Raw genomic sequence first — 26149 nt, 5'->3', positions numbered from 1 at the left:
CCAAGGTCTATAAATCCCTCGTACAGATATCCTTATATTACAGCTGTGGTCTCCTTATCTCACAAGCCTAATATTAAATGGTCATATTTGTACAGAGGCAACCCCCATTCTTAAGATTCTAGACCAGAAGTCTTAAAAGTTGCCAAGTTTGGGGACCCCTGTCCTAGGCATTTCAAACAAGTGAAAAATCCACTTGTTTCTCAAGATAGACTACTGACCACAAATAATAACACAGTCTTCAACTTACAACTTCCCATTTAACAATGTTGCAGAGTTGCAATGGCTTTGGAAGTGAACAATGACCTGTACTCAAACTTACAATTGTTGCACCACTCCTGGAATCACATGGCCTCAATATAGGCACTTGTCAACTGGCTTATATTTATCATCGGTTGCAGCATCCTGTGGTCTTGTGATCAAGATTTGCAATCTTTTTTTAATGATTTCTGGCAAAAAAAGAAAAAAAACCCCACCCAATTCTTTGGGGAAGCTGTGCTTGCTTAGCAGCAGAATTTATTTAATGACTGCAGTGATTAGTTTAATGCTGGTCTAAAAGGTGTCATAAAATCCAGTCCAGCTTGACTTTCAACCTCAACAACTTATAACAGAAATTCAGGACCCAATTGTGGTAAAGTCTCATAGAGAAAAAGAAACTGTGAATGTATTAAAATTTAATAAGTTGTGTATGTCGGTTAAAATATTGCCTATCAAGAATGCAACATTGGAGTCTGTTAATGTAAAATGGATACACGTGGACATACAGATAATTATCAGCAGCGGTGCATTTTATTTGCTAGAATACAGAAAAATTTAGAAAGAAGCTATATAAAAAGTCACATGAAAATGTTAATTATGAGCCTTTTGTTTTTCGTATCATTTGTTCCATGATATTCCACTGGTCATTGGTGACCTAGCATAGAAAAGAAAACACTTTAGTTGAGATGCTGATTTTTAAAAAACTTATCATCATGTAGTGTGTCGCTATAATGGGCATGACCCTGGCAGTGATAATGTTCTTAAATTGCCGCCAGAACAGAACAGATCCTCAAAGTTTTCCAATGTTTTTCAATCAATGGGACTTATAGCTTAGTATTCAAATCAAAAGTATATGGTAATACATTAAAATTTTAAGAGGTAAAATAACTCTTAAAATAATAACTCTTAAAATAATTTAAAAAATAATCAAGCTGGTTAGATCAAACCTTTTTGCTAGTGATTTAAATCAGTGTTTTTCAACCAGTGTGCCGCGGCACACTAGTGTGCCGTGAGACATGGTCAGGTGTGCCGCGAAGCTCAGAGAGAGAAAGGAAGCAAGAGAGAAAGAAAGCAAGAGAGAAAGAAAGCAAGAGAGAAAGAGAAAGAAAGCAAGAGAGAGAAAGAGAGAGAAAGAAAGCAATAGAGAGAGAGAGAAAGAGAGGGAGGGAAGGAGAGAGAGAGAAAGACATAGAGGGAGGCAGGGAGGGAGAGAAAGAGAGGAAGGAAGAGAGGAAGGAAGAGAAAGAAAGAGGCATGGAGAGCGAAAGAAGGGAGAGAAAGAGGGAGGGAGAGAGAAATAGAGCCAAAGGGATGAAGAGAGAGAGAGAGAGAGAATTTTTTTGTCCAAACTTTTTTTAGCCCCCCCCCCCCCCCCTTCCGCTCAATGTGCCCCAGGGTTTCGTAAAATGTAAAAAATGTGCCGCGGCTCAAAAAAGGTTGAAAATCACTGATTTAAATCATGATTAAAATTCACTTGGTTTAAATCAAATCCGCCCTGGAGGTGGAAGGGATAAAAGAAAAATACGATGGGAAATATAGCAGGACGGAAGGCAGGATTACAACACCTGAAACGGCTTTTCCATTTTGCAACCTTTCGTTACAAAGTTTTCCTTGTAAATTATTACCTTACGTAATTCATTGAATTCTCCAGCCATAGACACGTATTCACCACCATCCATTCTAATGACCTGTAAGATTGATGGCAGAGGTTGTTCCATTAAGAAACTGAAATTATTCGACTGAATTAGTTTACTTCAGTGGAACTTTTGTACAAGAAGAAATGCCTTTAAAGTACTCAACTTCTGTGACTTACTGTACTGTACTAAATTTGCCCCATAAAGCATTCTTTCCACTAAGCCGTAGGTAGTTTCTAAAAAGTTAAAGAGTGATTCATAAAGCATTCCCATCAAGCCCACAGAACTCCGTAAAAATGCTGGAATTAAACACCTTCAAGGAACCAGGTGGAACATGGGTGTGATTAGACTTTTCTAACACCAGCAATGAGCTTCGTGCACCCAGAATCAACTTACTGCTCCATTAACCCAATTTGCATAATCACTACAGAGGTAGGTGGCAAGGTTGGAGATCTCTTCCACAGTTCCCAGGCGACCACAAGGAATTCTCTGGATCATTTCTTTCTCAAAGATCCCTGTGGGGTCCAGGCGGCTGAAGGCTCCCTGGGAAAAAACGATTGTTGTAGAAAAAGAATTTGTGGCTTGCAAAAAAAGACAATAAATAAAATTTAAAAAGAACACTAAAAGAAAAGAAAAACTGTGGTCACAAGGAAGCATCGTTCCACCCTTCCCAAAGCATTTCCATTGCTAAAAGGTCACTCACAATTATTGGAACTCCTTGAGTTACAACACAGATGTAACTCCAGATACAGTGGTATCTCTACCTACGAACGCCTCTATTTACAAACTTTTCTAGATAAGAACCAGGTGTTCAAGATTTTTTTTGCCTCTTCTCGAGAACCATTTTCCACTTACAAACCCGAGCCCCCAAAACTGTTAACCGGAAAAGCCTCCGTGGGGCCTCTCTAGGAATCTCCTGGGAGGAAGCAGGGCCAGAAAGGGTAGGGAGAAGCCTCTGTGGGGCCTCTCTAGGAATCTCCTGGGAGGAAACAGGGACGGAAAAGGCGGGGAGAAGCCACCATTGGGCCTCTCTAGGAATCACCTGGGAGTAAGCAGGGCCAGAAAAGGTAGGGAGAAGCCTCCGTGGGGCCTCTCTAGGAATTTCCTGGGAGGAAGCAGGGCCAAAAAGGGTAGGGAGAAGCCTCTGTGGGGCCTCTCTAGGAATCTCCTGGGAGGAAACAGGGCCAGAAAAGGCGGGGAGAAGCCTCCGTGGGGCCTCTCTAGGAATCTCCTGGGAAGAAACAGGGCCTCCACCCTACCTGTGGTTTCCTTAATCGCATACATTATTTACTTTTACATTGATTCCTATGGGAAAAATTGCTTCTTCTTACAAAGAACCCGATCACGGAACGAATTAAGTTCGTAAGTAGAGGTACCAATGCAGTTGTAAATCAGGTCGCTCGTCTGACTGACCCGATTTGATGACTTTTTTGGTGGCCTTTTTTTGTAGTTAAGCAAATCCACAATGGTTAAGCAACCCTTGGCTTGCTGAAGGAACCGTGTTGTCAAAAATTGAAGTTAAATCCATACCCAACCTTAACAGAACTCACTTAATTGCTTAATAGGTAATAATGTACCTTTGTCCTTATTGGGCCTGGTTGAATCACATTGAATCTCATGCCATATCTACCCCACTCAGCTGCAAGAGACCTAGAAATCAGCAGAGATTAATTAAATATTCTGCATCGAGGGATGCAGAATATAGAGCTGCTAAATGTAAAAGTATAGACAGATCTAAAACAAAGGTTTACAAGAGAAGCAGGAAAACAGCTAAATTTACCTCTCAATGAGACAATGAAGGATATTCAAGAGAAAGTAATGTATTTTTAAATAGTACTCACTTGCATAGGGCATCTACACCTGCTTTGGCAGCAGCACTTGGTACTACGAACCCAGACCCACTTTCTGCATAGACTGTTGTAATAGCCAGAAATGCTGCCCCTGAAAAATTCAGGAAAACAAATGTGAGCCATTATAACTTTGACCTGACAGTTGACTGAGCTATTCTTATATTTCTTGTAGAAATCAGGATGTATGTAGTCAAGACTGAAACACTAGCATTTACCATCTAAACTTTTATGAACATGTACTTATCTGTGTATCTGTTTCTATTCATATACTGTATTTTTCGGTGTATAAGACGCACCTTTTTCCTCCCTAAAAGAGGCTGATAACTAGGGTGCGTCTTATACTCTGAAAGTAGCTTTTCTCCCCAGCCCTAACTAGCTGACGATCTTCCCTGCTCCTACCTTGCAGGCTCTTTCAATGTTTCTCTCTGCGAAGAATGTTTTCCAAGCCCTAAGTCTTTGCAGGGTTTTTTTTCATTGCTCTAACTTGCTCCGAGTAAGTTTCTTTCCAGCCCTAATGTGGTGCTAACAATGTTCCCAGCTCTTACCAGCTTGCAAGCTCTTTCACTGTTACTTTCTGCCAAGAATGTTCTTCAAACCCTGTGTTTGTAGGCGTTTCTTTCCATGTGCTAATGATGTTCCCAGCTCTTACTGGCTTGCAAGCTCTTTCATTGTTACTCTCTCAGAATAAAGTTTTTTTTAAAAAAAGCCCTTAACCAGGGGATAAAATGATGTGCTGAAGCTGACCAGACTAAGGACGCTAGCCAGATGAATACCTGCTAAGCAGATACTTTTCCCTATTTTTCTCCCCAAAAACTAAGGTGAGTCTTATAGTACTCCGAAAAATACAGTGGATGCATACAATGCAGTAATTTCAGTTTTCTGTTTGTAGACTTTAAAAAAATCCATTTCAAAAAGAATAAGAAAGAATACAATTTTAAACAAGAAATTCATACCCATATTTACTGCACAACTTTGGCAACAGAGAGGGATGATAAATGTTTAATAATTATAAAAAATATTATTTGTACTACTTGTGATTTGCAACTAAGTCATCATTCATTAGACAATTAAATGGATTATTATATTTTATTTCTTTACTTTGCAGCTCAGTTCCAAAGGCTGTAGTTTTGTTGACTAACTGTTAGTAAAGCAGAAACAGAGCATATATTTGACCACGTGTACTTAAACAATAAATATGTACATTTCATGTTAAACATATTACTGGCAATATAAAGTTAAAGAGAAAATATTACTAGCAATAGCACTTAAGACAATATATTGCTTCACAGTGCTTTACAGTTCTCTCCAAGCAGTTTACAGAGTCAGCATATTGTCCCCACCAATCTGGGTCTTCGTTTTACCAATCTCGGAAAGATGGAGGGCTGAGTCTGGTGAGATTCGAACTGCCAAATTGCAGGCAGCTGGTAGTCAGCAGAAGTAGCCTGCAGCACTACACTCTAATCACTGAGCCACTGTGGCTCAGTATTTATGTATTTAAATATATGACAAATAATTAAATTGCAAATAATAATTAACACAATAATAATCTTATTTTTTTTATTTTAAAAAGTGCTTTAAAAATGGTAGCAGTATAATCTTTAAGCAGCCATATTATGCTTGGCATAAGTAGTGTCAAGTGAGATAAAGCCAAGATGTTTTGGAGGAGTCAGATAACGATAAAAGTCATTTTCAATAATCATGTTGCAAAGGTTATGTGAAAAGTGGCTAACATTCCATAACATGCCTCCATAGTTTGCATAATTTATATCTACAACAAAATACACTGTGTGTATAATGTATAGCAATGGCAAGAGTGGAACCGTTAGACAGCCTAAAGAAACTCTTCTTTTGGTACCTGATGACTGTAAAGTAGCTGTTTTCTTTTCCTCCAGGAGGTGGACAGGTAGAAAAAGTTACCTTATCTTCTCAAAAGGGTTTGCTATTAACTAACAAAGCATGAGGCCTATTTTCACAATAATGAACTTTACTAAAAACTGAAATTTCCGGACATCTGCAAGGAAATAAACATAGGTTTCACTTGCATTCAGTGAGGGGGAAAAAGTAATGTTTATAAATCTGAGTTTACCTTTCTGGGCTTTAATCAATTCTTTTCCAATCTGCAAAGTTACAAATGCAGTACCATTCAAAACAATGTCAGTGATAGCCTTCCATGCATTTGGAGAAAGACGTTCAGAAGGAGAAATAAAATTTCCAGCAGCATTATTTATTATTACCTGAAACAAAGAAAAATACCTTAGAGATAACAAATAAGCATCTACCAATTTCTTCATAAACAGAAGACTGGCAGACAAAACTTATTATGTACTTTTGGCTTTTAAAAGCTTTAAATGTACACTTGTACATTTAAAAATCTAAAAGCAAGGAACCCCAATATAAAAAACATACATACAGTCATATCATGCACTAAAACTACATAGGCAGGGGGAGATGTTTCAGTTCCCCCACGCTTGACGACAGAGGTGGGTTTTAAGGAGTTTACGAAAGGCAAGGAGGGTAGGGGCAGTTCTAATCTCTGGAGGGAGCTGATTCTAGAGGGTCGGGGCCACCACAGAGAAGGCTCTTCCCCTGGGTCCCACCAGATGACATTGTTCAGTCGACTATGTGAGTATTATTCAATACAGTCATGTGAAAAAATATCTGAGGGGTATACATGGCACTATCCCTCTGACAGAAATAACTTCAAGTAGTTGTTTCCAGAAGTGGCCTTCAGGTGATTTAACAACCAGTTCGCCTAGTGAACTGAAAATGTGAGAATGCTTACGCATGATGTCACTCACACGGATATTTAATGCTTCTCCGGCAGCAGCAGTGAGTAGAGCGGGAAACCAGCTGGGCTGTGAGGGTAGGGTGAGCGAGCCAGTGTGAAATATATAGAACGGGATAGCATCACGAGTCCCAGCGACCGATTAGGCCCCACAGAGTGGGCCTTCTCCAGGTCCCGTCAACTAAACAATGTCGTTTGGCGGGCCCCAGGGGAAGAGCCTTCTCTGTGGCGGCCCCGACTCTCTGGAACCAGCTCCCCCCAGAGATTAGAACTGCCCCCACCCTCCTTGCCTTTCGTAAACTCCTCAAAACCCACCTTTGTCGTCAGGCATGGGGGCACTGAGATATCTCCCCTGGGCCTATACAATTTATGTATGGTATGTTTGTACGTATGTCTGCTTAATAATGGGTTTTTTTAAATATTTTAAATTGTAAATTATTAGATTTGTTATGAACTGTTTTATTGTGTTGTGAGCCGCCCCGAGTCTACGGAGAGGGGCAGCATACAAATCTAATAAATAAATAAATAAAATCAGGGCTGGAGGGCAGGCCCAGGTGGTGGTCGGAATTAGTACTTTGCTCAAAATGGCAGCAGCCCGTCACTGGTTATTTCTTATAACCGTCTATCAGACTCTGACATCTGCAGGAATTTTTCCCCACTTCTCAGTGGAGATTTATTTTTCAACCGTGATAAATACGAATGGTTCTTTTGCAATTATTTGACATCTTTTTAAATCATTTCCTCTTTCAATCCTCTTTCAATATCATTCTCATCTCAATGAAGAATAAATCAAACTGAATGTCTAAAGTTTAAATAATAGTGTCCTTCCAGATCCTCTCTAATGATGTTCTAACCCTGTGGACCTGACCTGATGTACCTGAGTCTAATTTTAAGATTTTGAGCTAGTGATGAATATAGGAAGATACTTATGTTTTCCACATCAAAGGTCTGCATTGAGGTTTACTTAAAATTACACAATGGACTATAAAATGCAAATGTGCAGGGTATTTGTTATATTTATCAGTATTATTGTATGTTGAAATAGGTTAATTAAAAAAACCTTCAATGGTGTGTACTTTTCTCATGGCTTTGTCTTTATTTGCTAATTGGCAAGTAAAACTATGCTAATAATAACATAATCCATGCAAGTCAACCACTATTGCTTATAGCCCTACATAGCTTAGGACCAGACTATTTACAGGACCACCTCCTTCCCAGAAACCAATAAGATCACACAGGGTTAGCCTTCTCCAGGTCCTATCGATTAAGCAATGCAGGTTGGCAGGACCTCGAGGGAGGGCCATATCTGTGGCTGCCGCAGTTCTATGGAATCAACTCTCCCTCCAATGTCCATACTGCTCTCACCCTACTGGCCTTCCGAAAGGCTATGAAGATCTGGCTTTGCTGGCAGGCCTGGGGGGCATGATTACTACCATTTGTCACAACCAAACTCTGTTAAATGGTATGTATGTGTATATTTGTTTGGTTTATTGTGTTGGGTGTTTTTATTGGTTTAGTAATTAATGAGTCTTTGGAGAGGGGCGGCATACAAATCTAATAAATAATAATAATAATAATAATAACAACATGTGACTTCTTTTTATTGTATTTTATTTTTTATATTGCTGTAAGCTGCCCTGAGTCCCATTGGGCTTGGGCGGCATAGAAGTCGAATGAATGAATGAATGAATGAATGAATGAATGAATGAATGAATGAATGAATGAATGATTCCAGAGTTTCTCAATCTTTATATGATGGGAAATACAGCTGGAAAAGGCGTGAAAGGGAATGGTGACAATAGTACCATAGCTTCCCAGTTTGTTTATGTATGCTTCCATGAGTGACATTTTATATTTAAAAAAGCTGGATCGCAAAGATGCCCAAAATTCTTACTAAAATGTAAACCTTAAGATGTCAAAATGAAATCAAGAAATATTACAAATTTTAATTAGAAATGAAATAAATCAAAATTAGTTTCTGTCATTAGACCATGGTTTTCAACTACATATCCTGACATGTCACTCCAAGATCATGACTTTCATTCCAGAAATTAAATATAAACAAACCACACTAGGGCTTTGCCCAAAACAATTGGCAGACAATTCTGGGAAATATGGGAAATGCTGTACATTAGAACAGTGATTTTGAACCTTTTTTGAACCGCGGCACATTTTTTACATTTACAAAATCCTGGGGCACACCACCAACCAAAATGACACAAATCTAATAAACAAACAAACAAACAAACAAACAAACAAACAAACAAACACACACACACACACACACACACATACATACATACATAAATAACCCCCTCATATATACAATCCCATGTAACACCCCCTTATAAATACAGTCAATCATCAATCATCCCTCCTCAAATTTATACCACTGTCTCATTTCTGGGTACTTCTCCTGTCTTTCCCCCTTTTCTCTGTCATGTTTCTCATTTCTCTCTCTTCCTCCCTTTTTCCCTCATTCCTTCTCCCTCTCACTTCTCCTCTTTTTCCATCCCTGTCTCTCTCACCCCCTTAAGTGTGTGTGTGTGTGTGTGTGTGTGTGTGTATATACACACTGGAACCATTTCCAAAACCAGTTGAGGGCTGGGTTTTTTTTCTCTTTTATTCTTTTCAAAAACAGGTGTGGGCTGGGGGGGTGTTATTATTTGGGTGCTTTTTACCATATGCTTCAAGAATCACCTCTCTCTCACTCTTTTGTTTCTCCTCTCATTCTCTGCCTCAATCATTTTCTCATTTCTCCTTTTTTCTCCCCTTTTTGTTCTCATTTCTCTCTCTCTCCTGTCTCTCTTGCTATCTCTTTTTTTCTCTTGCTTTCCTTCTCTCTCTCTCTCGTTCTCTCTCTTATTTTCTTTCGCTCTCTCTCTTGTTCTTTCTCTCTCTCATGCTTTCTCTCTCTTGTTCTTTCTCTTTCTCATTCTCTCTCTTATTTTCTCTCTCTCTCATGCTTTCTCTCTCTTGTTCTTTCTCTCTCTCTCTCTGTTGCTCTCTCGTTCTCTTATTTTCTTTCTCTCCCTCTCTATTGTTCTCTCTCTCTCTCTCTTGTTCTCTCTTATTTTCTTTCTGAGGCTCCTCCCACAGCGGTGGCTGCAGCGGCGCTGGCGATCCAGCCACTAGCCGCTCCCAGCACTGTGGGAACGCCCACCCCTCTCACAGTCCGGTCCCGGGCTGACAGTAAAGGGGCTGCTTCCCATCCTCCTGCCAGTTTGCTCAGAAGGAAACCTTCTGAGAAGGAGGATGGGAAACAGCCCCTTTATTGTCAGCCTGGGACCGGACTGTGAGAGGGGTGGGTGTTCCCACAGCGCTCGGAGCGGCTAGCGGCTGGATCGCCAGCGCCGCTGCAGCCACCGCTAATGTAAAGGGGCTGCTTCCCATTCTCCTGCCAGCTTGCTCAGAAGGAAACCTTCTGAGAAGGAGGATGGGAAGCAGCCCCTTTACTGTCAGCCCGGGACCGGACTGTGAGAGGGGTGGGCGTTCCCACAGCGCTCGGAGCAGCTAGCGGCCGGATCGCCAGCGCCGCTGCAGCCACCGCTGTGGGAGTAGCCACGCCCCAAGAAAGCTGAAGAGAAGGACAGATCGGGCGGGCGGGGACAGCCACAAGTGGAAGCCTCAGCCCTGGAGCTCCCACTTGCAGGAGCCCCCTCGCGGCACACCTGACCATGTCTCACGGCACACTAGTGTGCCGCGGCACACCGGTTGAAAAACACTGCATTAGAAGATATGCTCATAGTACAAATCAAAATTTCTATCGAAGATGCTTTTAATCAAGAGAGAAGGAGCAAATCTCTTAATCTTCTTGACTAGTTTTCTGATAAATTATTTTTCATGAGATTCTGATTTGCTGACCTTATGTTATATTATGGTCTGTTTCATAGGATGGGGCTTTATGGGTATTATCAATTATTGATTAGTATATACATACTCTATATGGTAGTTAATATTATTGAAATTACAATAAAAGGCAATATGTATTGCCTTTTGCTTGATTATTTTACTTATATGACATTCTTTTTTGTTACAGCATAGCTAGAGGTATAACAAGCAGGAAGAGGGAGATTGTGATCCCGCTGTATAGAGCGCTGGTGCGACCACATTTGCAATACTGTGTTCAGTTCTGGAGACCTCACCTACAAAAAGATATTGACAAAATTGAACGGATCCAAAGACTGGCTACAAAAATGGTGGAAGGTCTTAAGCATAAAACTTATCAGGGAACACTGAATGAACTCAATCTGTATAGTCAGGAGGACAGAAGGGAAAGGGGGGACATGATCGAAACATTTAAATATGTTAAAGGGTTAAATAAGGTTCAGAAGAGAAGTGTTTTTAATAGGAAAGTGAACATAAGAACAAGGGGGCACAATCTGAGGTTAGTTGGGGGAAGATTAGAAGTAACGTGAGAAAATATTATTTTACTCAGAGTAGTAGATGCTTGGAACAAACTTCCCGTAGACATAGTTGGTAAATCCACAGTAACTGAATTTAAACATGCCTGGGATAAACATATATCCACCCTAAGATAAAATACAGGAAATAGTATAAGGGTATATGGACCATGAGGTCTTTTTCTGCCGTCAATCTTCTATGTTTCTATACACTATTTTTTCCAGAAATAATAAATTAAACTTTTCGGCTACTTACATCAGGGTGTCCCGCCACTTCAATTAGCCTACTGACTGCATTGGTAACAGACTCTGGATCTTTCACATCACACTGAATTGTATGAATCTGGTAATAAAGTAAAATAAAGTAATATAGGAAAATAATTTCCTAACCACCAGCAGCAAAAAAAAAAATGTTTAAAGAATTTTAAAATACAGCTTTGCATACTAGATTCCGATGTGGTGCACACATATTAATAGCAATTTTAAATACCTTATTTCCAGTTTTAGAAGATATTTCTTCTGCTGTTTCATTCAATATATCAAGTTTCCTACAAAGTTATAAATGTGAATTATTATTGTTAAGATAATAAACATTCCATATTTATGACCCTATAATCCAGTGGTTCTCAACCTTTCTAATGCCATGACCCCTTAATAGAGTCCTCATGTTGTGGTGATGCCCAACCATAAGCGCCAATTCTCCCAAGAGAGCTTTAAGATGATTGGCAGGAAGGTCAGAGGGACACTCCCCCTGTAAAAGTCTGATTGGTCAGATTGTAAAAGAAGCTTTAGTTCCTACGACCATGGAAAATTTGTCTTTTCCCATGGTCTTAGGCCACCCCTGCAAAACAGCCGTTTGACCCCCAAAGAGATCTTAACCCCCAGGTTGAGAATTACTGCTTTAATCCCTTAATTTAGGATAGAGTTGGAGTGACTGCATGGAGCTGAGAGTTTATTGGCTGGATGTCCCATATGACGCCATACAGTGTGTTATAGGGTATATAGTGTAGAAAATGCAGTTACAGATTCTTCATATTGTTCCTTATACCACTGTTTCCCAACCTTGGTCACTTGAAGATATCTGGACTTCAACTCCCAGAATTCCCCAGCCAGCATTTGTTGGCTGGGGAATTCTGGGAGTTGAAGTCCAAATATCTTCAAGTGGCCCAGGTTGGGAAACACTGCCTTATACAATGGTTACTCTGTGCTAATTCACACCAGATTCATGCACGAAAAGGACTAAGAGTCTTAAGGTCTATGGGAGACTATCTATCTATCTATCTATCTATCTATCTATCTATCTATCTATCTATCTATCTATCTATCTATCTATCTATCTTTTAGATTTGTATGCCTTAGGTTCTCTGAGAATTTATGGAATTCTCCAGATAATGAAGAGGCAAACATGCTCTTAAGAATTTATCTGCCCTCGTAGTAAGAATCTATCACTGTTGTGCCTCATCCAGTACACAACATTAAACAAAACAATACAAAACAAAACAGGAGTTTATCCAGCAAGGAACAATTTATCGTCCAACTAGAATGAATGGGAAAGAAAAAGAATGTGGAGATATAGTAAGTTTTGTTTTTACCGGCTTGCTATAACACATTCTGCTCCCAGATTAGACAACGCATTTGTCATCCCTTTTCCAATTCCCGTACCACCGCCTGTGATAAAAGCCACTTTCCCACGAAAAGCATCTGGTGGCAGCATCACTTTCTGAAGCGGTGAAAAGAAGGCGCCTTGACTACTCTTCGTTTGATATAGTATGTTTGTTCCATGGGTGAAATGCTGGAAAAAAAAATGAGGACCATTTTAACCTAGAAGTATTTTTCAACTGTAGACATTGCACCAAGGCAACTGCTACTGTCAATAAAAACTGCACCAATGAGCACAGAGAACATACCGATAGCTGCTGGTAAGTGGAACCCCCGCCTGATTTTATTCCTTGTAGTTCAATTTGCACAATTACATATCTACTTTATAAACGTGGAACCAGTAGTAATTGGAGGTTTATATACAAAACTATCCTATTGATTTTCTTTTTACAATTCACAGAGATATATTACAAATCTAAAGTTTTGTTATTTTAGGTATTTTTCATCAGTCCCCTGAATATGAGCTTCTTGCAAACATATCATGTCTTGATTTAATGTTTTCAGATAGTAAAATAGCTTTTTTCTTTTTTGTGGGAAATTTGTCTCATTAACATTCCATTTAAAATCTTATAATCACAAAAGACCAGAAAAGAAAACAGGTACATCATTTTACATATCTTAACAGTGGCTAGAATCATATATGCTCAAAACTGGACAATGGAATCAACCCCATCTATGCTAAAACTCATCAACAAAGTTTTAGAATGTGAATAATTGACTAAGATGTCATTGGAACTACAGGATAAAGGTGAAACGGAATTCTACAAAACCTGGGACAGGTGATATAATCAAAAACTAACAACTACATAACACAAACTAACATAATACAAAGAAAAACAACTTTACCTTTCTACATGGACTGGAAGAAAATGAGTGGATACATGTAATCTTACAAAATTTATTAATTTATAAACAGTACAAATATAATATATACAGTAATACCTCATCTTGCGAACTTAATTACCGTAGGAGGTTCGTAAAGGTGAAAGGTTCATAAGACGAAACAATGTTTCCCATAGGAAACAATGTAAAGTCAATTAATGCGTGCAAGAAAAGAAAAACCCGCAAAAATGGTGCTCCGCTGGGCGCCACTGACTGGCTGTTGTCTTTTGAAACAGCCGGGGGGGTTCTCGGCGTCCTTCCGAACCCGAACGCCAAACCCGAACTTTTGCCGAACTTCCAGGTTCGGCATTTGGGGGGCCGCCGAGAAGCCCCGCCGCCCGGATGTCACCTTTTGAAACAGCCAGGGGGCTTCTCGGCGTTCTCCCGAACGCTGAACCCGGAAGTTCGGCAAAACTTCGGGTTCGGCGTTTGGGTTCAGGAGGATGCTGAGAAGCCCCGCCGCCCGGCTGTCAGCTTTGCAAAAGAGCCACGGAGCTGTCGGGCCGGTCGGGAGGCTCAAACGGAGGTGGGGAATCCCAATAGGGAATTCCATGGGCGGAGCTTTGACGTCACGAAGATGTCCTTCCTGGCCGGCAGAAAAGTGGACTCCAGGAAGGACGTCTTCGTGATGTCAAAGCTCTTTATATATACAGTATATATGTGTGTATTTTAACTTATAACTGTACACTCAAAACTCATATACATTTGTACCAATATTTGCATAGTCCTTTTGCTTTATGTATCTCCTCCCCTATTTATCTTCAATAAAGATTATATTTTCTTTTTAAAAAATGATCTGGGCAAGGAAACTAATTTGACAACAGTTTGGGATGATTTTAAACCCAAGATACGAGAATATTTTATACAACATTAAGAAGAAAATGGATGTAAAAATTCAAGAAGTGAAATTAAACTGAAAAGAAAGCTTCAAAAATCACCAGACAATCTTAACATTCTTAGCCAATTAAAACTTGCAACAAAAAATTATTTGTTGACAGCTTCATATATTGAAATATACAAAAACAACACTTTCCCCCCCAAATAAACCAGAGTTGGCTGATGCATAAATTAAGAAACCATACAGAAAATAAGATAATTAAGCTTCAGGAAGGAAATAAAATCTGCATTGATAACAAAAATATTCATTCTCTTTCAAAACTATTATACTAATTATTTAAGAAACATGAAACAAAAAAGATGAAATTATGCAAGAAATATGAAGCATTATTACATTTTGACTCAAAATCTTCCTAAACTATTGGAAAATAGCAAGCAAATTTTGAATAGTTCAATAACCACCTCTAAATTAACAGATGCAATTAACAGATCTAACTTGAGTAAAGCTCTGATATTGGATGGTTTATCAAGTGGATTCTATAAAACTTTACAAGACAAATTACTTCTTTCAATGAAGGATTTAATGAACTCTATTCTACGAGGAAATTCTATGTCTCGTTCATGGAAAAATGCCTACACTTCTTTGATACCAGAAGGATGGATTCTGTGAAAAAGTAGAGACTAATTCCTCTTCTTAATTATGACTATAAAATGTTTACATCCATTTTAGTGAAAGACTTCAATGCTTTTTTAAGATTGAAGATCTTAAAGACAACTGTAGTTATCCAGAAGTTAATTAAAAGACAATGTGAGAGTAATCTTCCTTTAACTGAACATTTACAGCATCATAGTGACTAATAGGCTCCCTGTTTTAATCTTCTAATCTAATCTTATTAGATGAAGAAAAAGCTTTTGATAATTTGAATTGGAACATAAAGTTTAAAGTAGTCAAAAAGATGCATTTTGGATTGGGCTTTTTATAGGGCTTGAAGTCCATTTATAAACTCCAATAAGCATGATTATGATGAATGGAATTTGACAAAACCATGTGAAATCCGGAAAGAACAAAACAAGGGTGTCATTTATCCCCCTTATTATTTATCCTGCTACTGGTACTGCTAAATAGGGCCATTAGATAAGATGACAAGAGTAAAAGGATTACAAAGTAAAGCACATAATTATAAACTTTGTGCTTTTGCTGATGACTTTTGCTGATACATTTTGATTTTATAAGACTTGTTAGAGCACATTGAATATTTTATGAGGAAGATTAAAATATTTGGAGAAATGGCAGGTTTAAAAATAAATAAATTAAAGATGACAATATTGTCTAAATATATGAATGTGAAGGACAGAGGAAATTGAATTTAAAATTGGATTAAATTTATAAAACAAGTAAAGTATTTGGGGCTAACTCTCATTAACACAAATTCTAATTCAAATGACACATCTAGATCTGTAGATAGGTGAAAAACTTTGGCTACAATATAACATTAGACTGATGGGAAAATATATGAATGGTTTAAAATTTACTTTGGATTACAGTTCAAAGAAAATGTTTTTAAGATGATGTACCATTGGTATTTTAGCCCAAGTAGACTAGGCTCAAACATATAGAGTTTTACAAGTTTTGGAAATGCAACCAAAATCCAGATACATTCTATTACCCTATATGTGGTGGTCTTGGAAGTATGCTAAATCATACTAAATAACCATAGTATTGATAATTCAGAAAAAATATTTAGAATATAAACAATAATGAAACCTGAATCTTTTCTTCTAGATATTATGAATAAACCAATTGAAAAATAGTTTGGAATGTTATTCTTTTCAGGGGGATACTGACTGTCAAAGAGTGGGATTGACTGAATTAGCAGAGATGGCAAAATTAACTGTTCTGAGTAGAGACAACAGATTAGACAAATTTACAAGAGACTGGAAGCTGTTTGTGGATTTTCTACAGGTTAAATACAATGACAGATGGTTAACAGAGGGATTTGAAGATTAGTTTTAACTTTGGAGTAACCTATTGACTATTGATGTTGGATCAATTTTCAAATAGATTTTCATATCAGGCATATTTGTTTATGTAATACAGTATTTTTGTTAAATAAAATGAAAAAGTGTATAACTTTTTTTATACCATTGTATAAGAGGAGGACAATATATTAAATTTTTTAATGCATTTTTCAAGATTCAGCTGGGGTAGATTTTTTATGTTTAATGTAGATATATTTTATATTTGGGCTATATTTTTTTTTGGCACACAGGTTTTTTCTTTTTCTTGTTAGTAAAGGGTGCTAGTTTGTTTCTTTTTTCCTTTCCTTTCCTTTATATTTTATATTTGGCGATAAAAGAATAAGCATTGCAGCAAAGTCTGTTCTATTCTGCTTAAGTGTTAATTTGGAAGAAAATAAGGGGGAAAAATCAAAAATTCTTAGTATTAAAAATAAGGCTGCTATAGGTATTATATGTACAAGAAATTGGATAGTTTACACAAACTTCAATTTGAAGTTATGAACATAGTATGAGTTAGCACAAATGCTGCTCTTCCTAAAATCATTAAATTGAAAAAAAAGGAGTGGTAGGTTAAAATATCATTGATGTTAAGAGAGGATTATGGTGGGTGAATTAGAACATCCTTACAAATAAATTATGCTCCATCTAAAAATTATGCAAATCATCCACATATTAAATAATTACACCATACATAGGAGCTTCAAGTTATTAACAAGCTGCTCCTTTTGGTTGGGAAATAGCATTACTCATCATTTGAGCTGCATTTAGGACAAAGTTCACATTAAAACATCTCTAGAGAATATTTTTCCCCTTTTTCTATTAAGTGATTAATAATGTTTGCTATTTATTAGAACTCCTGTAATCAAAAGGCATTTAATAGTAGTACCATATCTGTATTTATTTATTTATTGTACAACTTAAGTGCAACATAAGTATGAATAGTAGAATGACAAAACAGGTCATAAAGTTGCAAACAAAGAAACCCCCCCCCACACCTGTGGAGTCAATTGGGAAAAACAAGATTCTAGGCTACTAAGGAGATAACTAGAGCACTTTGTTCTCCAGGTGTGCTCTCAAGGACATCAGCTTAACAGTTTAAAAACTGGTAAAAGTTACAAAAGTTTTATCTGTGATAGAAATGAGAGGAATTCCAGCAGGAACTAGCTTGAGCAACAGCAGCAAATATTTTTGAATTAGTGCTCAAACTTTTCAATAATCCACAGAAGTGCTAAGAATTTGTTCTATGTGTACTAGTAAGAAATAATTAGAAAAATATTTACTAAAATTTGGTTTTAAGAAGCTTAGGTGTTGGCCTCATACAAGAATGATTCAATACCTCATTCAGACATAATTCTGTACACAACTCAACCACAGTATTTTTAGGCAAAATGAAAAGTTTTGCCTAAAACTAGGAAAGTCAGCCAGATCTTCCCTTCCCAACAACATGAGGCAGGATTCCTATCTATACTTCATACATGTAACACGCACACATACACAACATAGGATGTAATATACTAAATTAAGGTAAAGCCATAATAAAATAATTATAATATGGAGTCATAGAACTGCAATGGGATAGATATTATAATGGGGTATATATGGACCATATAATATAAAGATGGGGTATGGAGTATAGATTACCTCCAACAATGGTAAAATCTTGGGCAACTTTCTGTATTTCAACTAAAGCTAAAAGTCTATACACACAATGACCCAAATGGATATAGAATTCCCTATGTAGTCAAAAAATAGAGGTAGCAATTAGACAACAGTTCTTTTAAGAACTTGCTCAAAATAAGGACTATTATATACATATAATACATATAGTATTATAGGTATAGAGTATGTATAGAAGTTTAAAAAAAGTGCTATTGCTAACATGTTGTAAGCCGCCCTGAGTCTAAGGAGAAGGGCGGCATAAAAATCAAATAAATAAATAAATAAATAAATATATACAAGTTGCATACACACAGACATAGAAACATAGAAGATTGACAGCAGAAAAAGACTTCATGGTCCATCTAGTCGGCCCTTATACTATTTCCTGTATTTTATCTTAGGATGGATATATGTTTATCCCAGGCATGTTTAAATTCAGTTACTGTGGATTTACCAACCACGTCTGCTGGAAGTTTGTTCCAAGCATCTACTACTCTTTCAGTAAAATAGTATTTTCTCACGTTACTTCTAATCTTTCCCCCAACTAACCTCAGATTGTGACCCATTGTTCTAGACAGAACATATATGTATACATATATGTATAGAAATTAGGTACTAAACGCTTCTTTGAAAGCCAGAAGTGAGTAATAATAGTTAAACGTTTGGGTTTAACTATTACTACTTAATGGTAAAAGTTTCATGGGGGTATGGCTACAAACAGCAATTGTGTAAAACCGCCGCCTCCCTGAAGAGAGAGCTTGAAACGGTGCCCGAAGGAGAAGAAGTGGTTTTGAGATTCTCACCCGCACAGCCGCCGAATAAAGCCGCGGAGCAAATAAAGTCTGAGAGCCGCGCCGAGCGATCACACCCATCGCCATCTTTCCCTCTGTAGCAGCGCTTCGGAAACGCCCCCCTCCCTCTCTCCGCCTTCTAAGAGACCGAGGGGCGGGGCTTGGTAGGAAGCCCCTCCCACCCCTCTTTTGCAGAGAACAGCAGGCCCTGCCCTTCACGAAAGGCAAACTTGCTCCTATATAACCAGGGGGTCTCCAACCTTGACAACTTTAAGACTTGTGGACTTCAACTCCCAGAGTTCCACAGCCAAGGAACTCTGGGAGCAAAGCTGGCTGAGGAACTCTGGGAGTTGAAGTCCACAAATCTCCAAGTGTCCAAGATTGGAGACCCCTGCCCCCATAGGATTTCGCTTAACTTTTAGAGCAACTTTATCGCCGCGGTGAGCAAAAGTCCCCGCCTATCGTCGAAGCGCGATTTTATTATTTATTAATTAAATTAAATTTATGAATTAAATTTATATGCCGCCCACAAATCTGGGCGTGGGACTCTGGGCGGCTTTTGTAAACTTCACAGGCAGATTCGTCTTCTCTTATCCCGCACTGAGATAAAATGCGTGTTTACAATTGTTAAAAGTATTTTTAAAAACCAAAAACAATACAAAATAAACAACCCGGCAATAAACTAACCTCAAAATAAATAAATAAATATAAAAATAAGAAAATAATAAACCTAAAATACAGAATAACAGAGTTGGAAGGGACCTTGGAGGTCTTCTAGTTCAACCTCCTGCTTAGGCAGGAAACCCTACACTACTTCACACAAATGGTTATGCAACATCTTCTTAAAAACTTCCAGTGTTGGAACAGTCACAACTTCTGGAGGCAAGTTGGCCCACTGACTAATTGTTCTGTCAGGAAATTTCTCCTTAGTTCTAAGTTGCTTTTCAATAATCAAGAATTAAAGAATAATCAAGAATTAAAGAATAATAAAGAATAAAGGCCAATAAAGAATTATATTCTATTCTATTCTATAATTATGATGATGATGATGATGATGATGATGATGATGAAGAAGATAATCTAACCAAATAATAATAATAATCTAACCAAAAAATAATAAGCTTCCTCGAGTATACTTTGTTTCCCGATTCCCACAAAGGAACGTCATTGTAAGACTTTACTTTTTCATTGATTTTGCTTTTATTCCTGGAAAACCCTTTTTTAAAAAAACTAATGACGAGTCACATTCCTGGTACGGTAAAGAAACCTTTTCCTTTCGCTGCCTGTAGATGGCGCTGATCGCTCTTTCCGGGTTTTTCCAACCTAGAGATGAGCTGCGCGCAGGCGCACTCTTCTTTTCCGCCTCCGGGGCTTGAGGATTTGGGGGGCCTTTTCTTGACTCGGGAGAGCGGCGGTACCCTCGAAGGCTTAAGATGTGGAAACTGTGCCCGGTCGACGAGGCCGGAGGAGGTAAGCAAGAACACATGAGGTGGGTGTGGGGAGGGAAAGGTAAACCGAATAAGTCTAGACTGCAAGACTCCGGATTATCATTACGGGGCAAGACAAGAGAAAGTGTGATTGAGTGTTTTTGGTGCCATTTAATGATCAGGCAGAATTTAGTGGGTCAGATAATCGTATGAATCTAGAAAAGGGAGAGGGCGTGTTTTCATATGTGGACTTCCTTCGGTTTGGTGCCTATTTACTCTGTTGCTTTCTGTGTTGTCAAATTCTCCAAAGCACCTGAAGCCGGACAAGAAACAATGGTTGGAAAAGACAAAAGCAACCTGGAATTAAGGAGAAACTTCCAAAACAATTAGAAACTTTCAGATATTAACCAGTGGAACAGCTTGCCTCCAGAAATCATGGGCGCGCCATCACTAAATAAATGCACCAGTGTCGCCCCCCGTTCCTGAGTCTCCGGAGAGGGGTGGCATACAAATATAAATAATAATAATAATAATAATAATAATAATAATAATAATAATTATTATTATTATTATTATTATTATTATTATTTCCCTCTTACTAGTAGAATAGAATGGAATAGAATTCTTTATTGGCCAAGTGTGATTGGACACACAAGGAATTTGTCTTGGTGCATATGCTCTCAGCATACATAAAAGAAAAAAATACATTTGTCAAGAATCATGAGGTACAACCCTTAATGATTGTCATAGGGGTCAAATAAGCAATGAAGAAACAATATTAATAAAAATCTTAGGATACAAGTAACAAGTTACAGTCATACAGTCCTAAGTGGAAGGAAAAGGATGACAGGGATGATGAGAAAAAAATTAGTAGAAATAGAAGTGCAGACTTAGTAAAATGTTTGACAGTGTTGAGGGAATTATTTGTTTAGTAGAGTGATGGTGTTTGGGAAAAAACTGTTCTTGTGTCTAGTTGTCTTGGTGTGCAGTGCGCTGTAGCGATGTTTTGAGGGTAGGAGTTGAAACAGTTCATGTGCAGGATGCAAGGGGTCAGTAAATATTTTCCCCACCCTCTTTTTGATTCATGCAGTATACAGGTCCTCAATGGAAGGCAGGTTGGCAGCAATTGTTTTTTCTGCAGTTCTGATTACCCGCTGAAGTCTGTGTCGGTCTTGTTGGGTTGCAGAACCAAACCAGACAGTTATAGAGGTGCAGATGACAGACTCGGTGATTTCTCTGTAGAACTGTATCAGCAGATACTTGGGCAGTTTGAACTTCCTGAGCTGGCGCAGAAAGAACATTCTTTGTTGTGCTTTTTTGATGATGTTTTTGATGTTAAGTGACCATTTTAGGTTTTGAGATATGATAGAACCTAGAAATTTGAAGGTCTCTACTGTGTATATGTATATAAGCATATGTATATAAACTTATATCATGTATATAAACATTGTTATTTCTTTGTATATTACCAGTACGTACTTGAGTGACTGACTAGATAGATAAATAGATAGATAGGTAGGTAGGTAGGTAGGTAGATGTTTTTAAGAAAAGTCTAGACCAGAAATAGGCAAAGTTGGCTCTTCTATGACTTGTGAATTTCAACTCCCAGAATTCCTGAACCAATCACGCTAGCTCAGGAATTCTGGGAGTTGAAGTCCACATGTCATAGAAGAGCCAACTTTGCTTACCCCTGAACTGTAGAAAATCACCTGTCTGAAATGGTATATGTTCTCTTGCTTGAGCAGGAGGCTGGACTAGAAGACCTTCAAAGTCCTTTCCAGATTCATTCATTCATTCATTCATTCATTCATTCATTCATTCATTCATTCATTCATTCATTCATAATTGAATGTCTGAATAGGGTTTACTTTAGTGTAGTTTATCTTACCAGATATCTCAGCCTTATCAATGTTATGCTGGAGCATTGTTTCTCATCCTTGGCAATTTTAAGATGGATGGACTTCAACTCCCAGAATTCTCTTGTCAGCTTTGCTGGCAAAGCCTTGGTGGCCGGGGAATTCTGGGAATTGAAGTCCATCCCCCTTAAAATTGTCACGGTTTGAGAAACACTGCTATGCACATCAACTCCTAGAATTCCCTAACCAAGAGGAAACATGCTTGAAACATTCTGCTTAGATGAATTTAGTAAGTTGGGTGGATGAAGAAACTGAAGTATCGAGTTGAAGTAAAACTAAAGTCAACAAATCAAATTTATTTTGACATACACTTTAATGGAGTGCTTCTTCCTTAATCCTGGGCTTGGAGCATATGAGAAAGGAGTATACTCACAATCAATCCTAATTCCAGGCCTGCTGGAAAAGCCGGGTCTTAACGGCTTTCCAGAAGACAGGTAGGGAGGAGATAGTGCGAATCTCTGGGGGTAGTTGATTCCACAGGGTCAGAGCTGCCACAGAGAAGGCTCTTCCCTGAGGTCCTGCCCACCAACATTGTTTGGCGGATGGGACCTGGAGAAGGCCGACTGTGTGGGCACTTACTGGCCACAGTGAGGTATGAGGGAGGTGGTGGTCCTGTAAATAGTCTGGCTCTGGGCCATTTAGGGCTTTAAAGGTAATAACCAACACCTTGAATTGCATTCGGAAACCTACTGGCAACCAATGCAGTTCCCGTAAAGATGGAGTAATACGGGTGTACCTTGCTAAACGCGCCACTGCATTTTTCACCGGCTGAAGTCTCCAGACGTTCTTCAAGGGTAGCCCCATGTAGAGCACATTGCAATAGTCAAGGCAAATTGGGGCCATATGAAATGTATCCCCACTGATATTACTATTACTAGATTTGTCTTTTATGGATTGTTGAACATTGAATATGACTATTTCCTAAAATCTGTCCAGTAATCCATCCATTAGTTTTAAGAGAAATAGGCTGAGCTTGCAAATGGTTGCTGATTTGGGCTAACACAGCTCGGCAGCAGCACCTACATCAACGGTGTCAAACTCGTAGCCTGTTGGCAAGATGCATCACTTGCTAGCCACGCCACCCCCAGGTTTAGCAAATGGGGGAAAAGTCTTGATATATCAAGTGAGGACAATATGACCCCACAAGTTTGATACCCTTGATCTAAATGCTTGAAGGCTGCAGCTGTCAATGGGGACTTTAGTTTTAGGAACTGTATAGGTCTTCAGTGACAATGATGATTTCAGAAGAGCACCCAAACAACAGCTCTCTATTCAGCAGAATAACCACCAGAGATAGAAAGAGGGAAGTGGAGAGAGGAAAGATTGATACAGACTGAATAAGAGAAAGCAAAATTGCAACGTGTTCTAGCTTATTGTACTTAAAAAGTGATATATGCCTATGAAGTTGTATTGAAGGTATATGATGTGGTATGTATGTTTTTAAATATGGAGAAAAAAACTTATAAAAAAAGCAACACCTCTCTTCTTTATGAAAAAATACAGCCCTATTTTTCAATCTCATAAATAAAATTTATCCTGACAATTATTTTCAATCTTTTTTTCCTCTACCATGTTTGAAAGAACAAATACCACCAGTGGCATTATTCTAGTTAATAATGGGTGAATTAATCTTTACCGAACCATTTTGCTCTTTTTTTATATATAAGTGGGGAAAGGAAGTAGAAAATTACGCTTAGCTCTGTACAGTAAGTAAAGCCAAACTTGATTCTTGATAACTTTATGGTCAAGTCCATGGTTTGGGAAATAATATGGAAGTGATTTTTCACTAATGTCTGGGATTGCTGAGGGGGATTTCCCACTTAATCTTTTAACCTAGGGAATCACCTACTAGACTTCCATCCAAGTACCAACTACCGTATTTTTCAGAGTATAAGACGCACCTTAGTTTTGGCGAGGGAAAATAGGAAGAAAGAAATCTGCCTACCTACCAGGTATTTATCTGGCTAGCATCCTTAGTCTGGTCAGTTTCAACACATTATTTTATCTCCTGATTAGGACTTTAAAAACCTTATTCAGAGTGACCAACAATGAAAAAAAGCCTGCAAAGACTTATGGCTGGAAAAAAAACCTTCCTTCAGAGAGAGTAGCAATGAAAAAGCCTGCGAGCTGGGAAGATCATTAGCAACTTGTTAAGGTTTAAAAAAAAGATTCAGAAAAGCTACATTCCAAGTAAAAGACACCCCCCCCCCCCCATGTTTTAGCCTCTTTGGGGGAGGAAGGTGCATCTTATACTGAAAAAAATACAGTATTTGTCTTTTTGAGATCAGCCAAATTCGTTTAGGTGCTGTTGCTTAGCTGAGCCATCCAGTGAATGCTACCTGGCAGCTGCTTGCAGGGATAGCTTACCTATTTAGCCCTGTATTCTGGAATGTTTCTTCTCTCAAATGTTTTCCATACCATCTTTATGTCCATCATTTTTTAAAACGAACATGTTGCATTTGTATTTGTGTTTTAAAATATATTTAATTAGGGGCAATTTATTATTGTATGCTTCAAAATGGCTTAGCAATCCCAGCGACCAGTTAGGTCCCACAGAGTGGGTCTTCTCCGGGTCCCGTCAACTAAACAATGTCGCTTGGTGGGACCCAGGAGAAGAGCCTTCTCTGTGGCGGCCCCGGCCCTCTGGAACCAACTCCCCCCAGAGATTAGAATTGCCCCCACCCTCCTTGCCTTTCGTAAGCTTCTTAAAACCCACCTCTGCTGCCAGGCATGGGGGAACTGAGATACACTTTCCTCCTAGGCCTTTACAATTTTATGCATGGTATGTCTGTATGTATGTTTGGTTTTATAATAAGGGTTTTTAACTGTTTTAATATTGGATTGTTATATGCTGTTTTTATTACTGTTGTTAGCCACCCCGAGTCTACGGAGAGGGGCGGCATACAAATCCAATCAATCAATCAATAATAGAAGATAATAAACATATAAAACAATTAGATACAGCTGTTTCAAAAACTGAACCTTTCATTACAATCTTGTTCCATGAGATATCAAACTATAGTGCATAAATATATGCCTATTCAGTGACACGCTAACATTTACCTTTCTTATTTATTAGTTTCAATCTTTTAGTAATTTCACACTAAGCATTCTTATCATGTTTTTGTTGCTTATGACCATTCTTAAAACTAACATTTTTCTTTTTAATTTCAGGACCATCGTATCGGCTTCTAGTTGGTGTTGAGTATGTTGTTGGACGAAAAAATTGTGGAATTTTAATTCCAAATGATGCATCAATCAGCCGAAGTCATGCAGTTCTTTCAGTTACTCATCCACAAGTGAATCTTGTAAGTATCACATTTTTTAATTTTCTGCCAACTCTCCTGGGCAATTATCCACTATATAAAAGCATGGGGTTTTTTGAAATAAAAAATTAACATTTATTGACTTGGTACAAATACAGTGATCCCTCGGTTAGCGCGGGGGTTACGTTCCAAGACCTCCCGCGCTAACCGATTTCCGCGTTATACTGGATGCGGAAGTAAAAACACCATCTGCGCATGCGCGCCCTTTGTTCCATGGCCGCACATGCGCAGAAGGTGGAGCGACGCAAGTTCGGAGGCTGGCAATGCAATGGTGATTTTTCCGGGCTCCTCGCCGCTACCCACAGGGCAGCGCTGACGGCAATGGCAATGGCAACCCTCCCTCCTTCCCTCCTTCCCTTCTCTCCCTCCCTCCTTCCCTCCTTCCTTCCTCTCACCGGCTTTCTTGGGGCAGCGCTGGCGGCAATGGCAATGGCAACCCTCCCTCCTTCCCTTCTCTCCCTCCCTCCTTCCTTCCCTCCTTCCCTTCTCTCCCTCCCTCCCTCTTTAATTGTGAGTATCCTCCTGGTCTTTTTAGCGTCGCCGCCTCCACTCCGTGTGCAACGTTTAGGAGGCATCTTCCAACAAGTCTGAACAAGTTCCAACAGTTGCAAAGCTTTTTTTTGCGTTTGCAACGATTGGTCGAGATTTTGGCCAATCAGCAATCAGTATGACGTCATCGGGCGGGAAAAACCGTGGTGTAGGAAAA

General features: G+C 38.7%; 2 protein-coding genes across 4 annotated transcripts in view; one reads left to right on the top strand and one right to left on the bottom strand.

Annotated features, from left to right (window-relative positions):
* Positions 1 to 764: 764 nt before the first annotated feature.
* On the bottom strand, positions 765 to 18909 carry DECR1 (2,4-dienoyl-CoA reductase 1). The gene is made up of 10 exons (XM_070748025.1): positions 18787 to 18909; positions 12520 to 12719; positions 11418 to 11475; positions 11184 to 11270; positions 5826 to 5973; positions 3731 to 3830; positions 3467 to 3539; positions 2286 to 2432; positions 1881 to 1943; positions 765 to 910 (listed from the first exon to the last, which is right to left on the bottom strand). The coding sequence occupies exons 1-10, from the start codon at positions 18859 to 18861 to the stop codon at positions 851 to 853; spliced, it is 1011 nt and encodes a 336-aa protein (XP_070604126.1). The 5' UTR covers positions 18862 to 18909; the 3' UTR covers positions 765 to 850.
* Positions 18910 to 20129: 1220 nt separating this feature from the next.
* NBN (nibrin) overlaps positions 20130 to 26149 on the top strand; it is a 39084-nt gene continuing 33064 nt past the window's right edge. For all 3 annotated transcript variants that reach the window (XR_011558739.1, XM_070748020.1, XM_070748021.1), the window contains exons 1-2: positions 20130 to 20244; positions 25292 to 25425. Coding sequence is in view for 2 of the 3 variants with exons in the window: in XM_070748020.1 (XP_070604121.1) it covers positions 20208 to 20244; positions 25292 to 25425 (171 nt within the window). In the remaining variant the exon portion in view is untranslated. The remainder of the gene's footprint in view (positions 20245 to 25291; positions 25426 to 26149) is intronic.

The sequence above is a fragment of the Erythrolamprus reginae genome, chromosome 3 (genome assembly GCF_031021105.1).
Source record: "Erythrolamprus reginae isolate rEryReg1 chromosome 3, rEryReg1.hap1, whole genome shotgun sequence".
NCBI lineage: Eukaryota > Metazoa > Chordata > Lepidosauria > Squamata > Dipsadidae > Erythrolamprus > Erythrolamprus reginae.
Note: the sequence above shows the minus strand (reverse complement) of the source record. Positions and strands in the feature narration are given on the sequence as shown.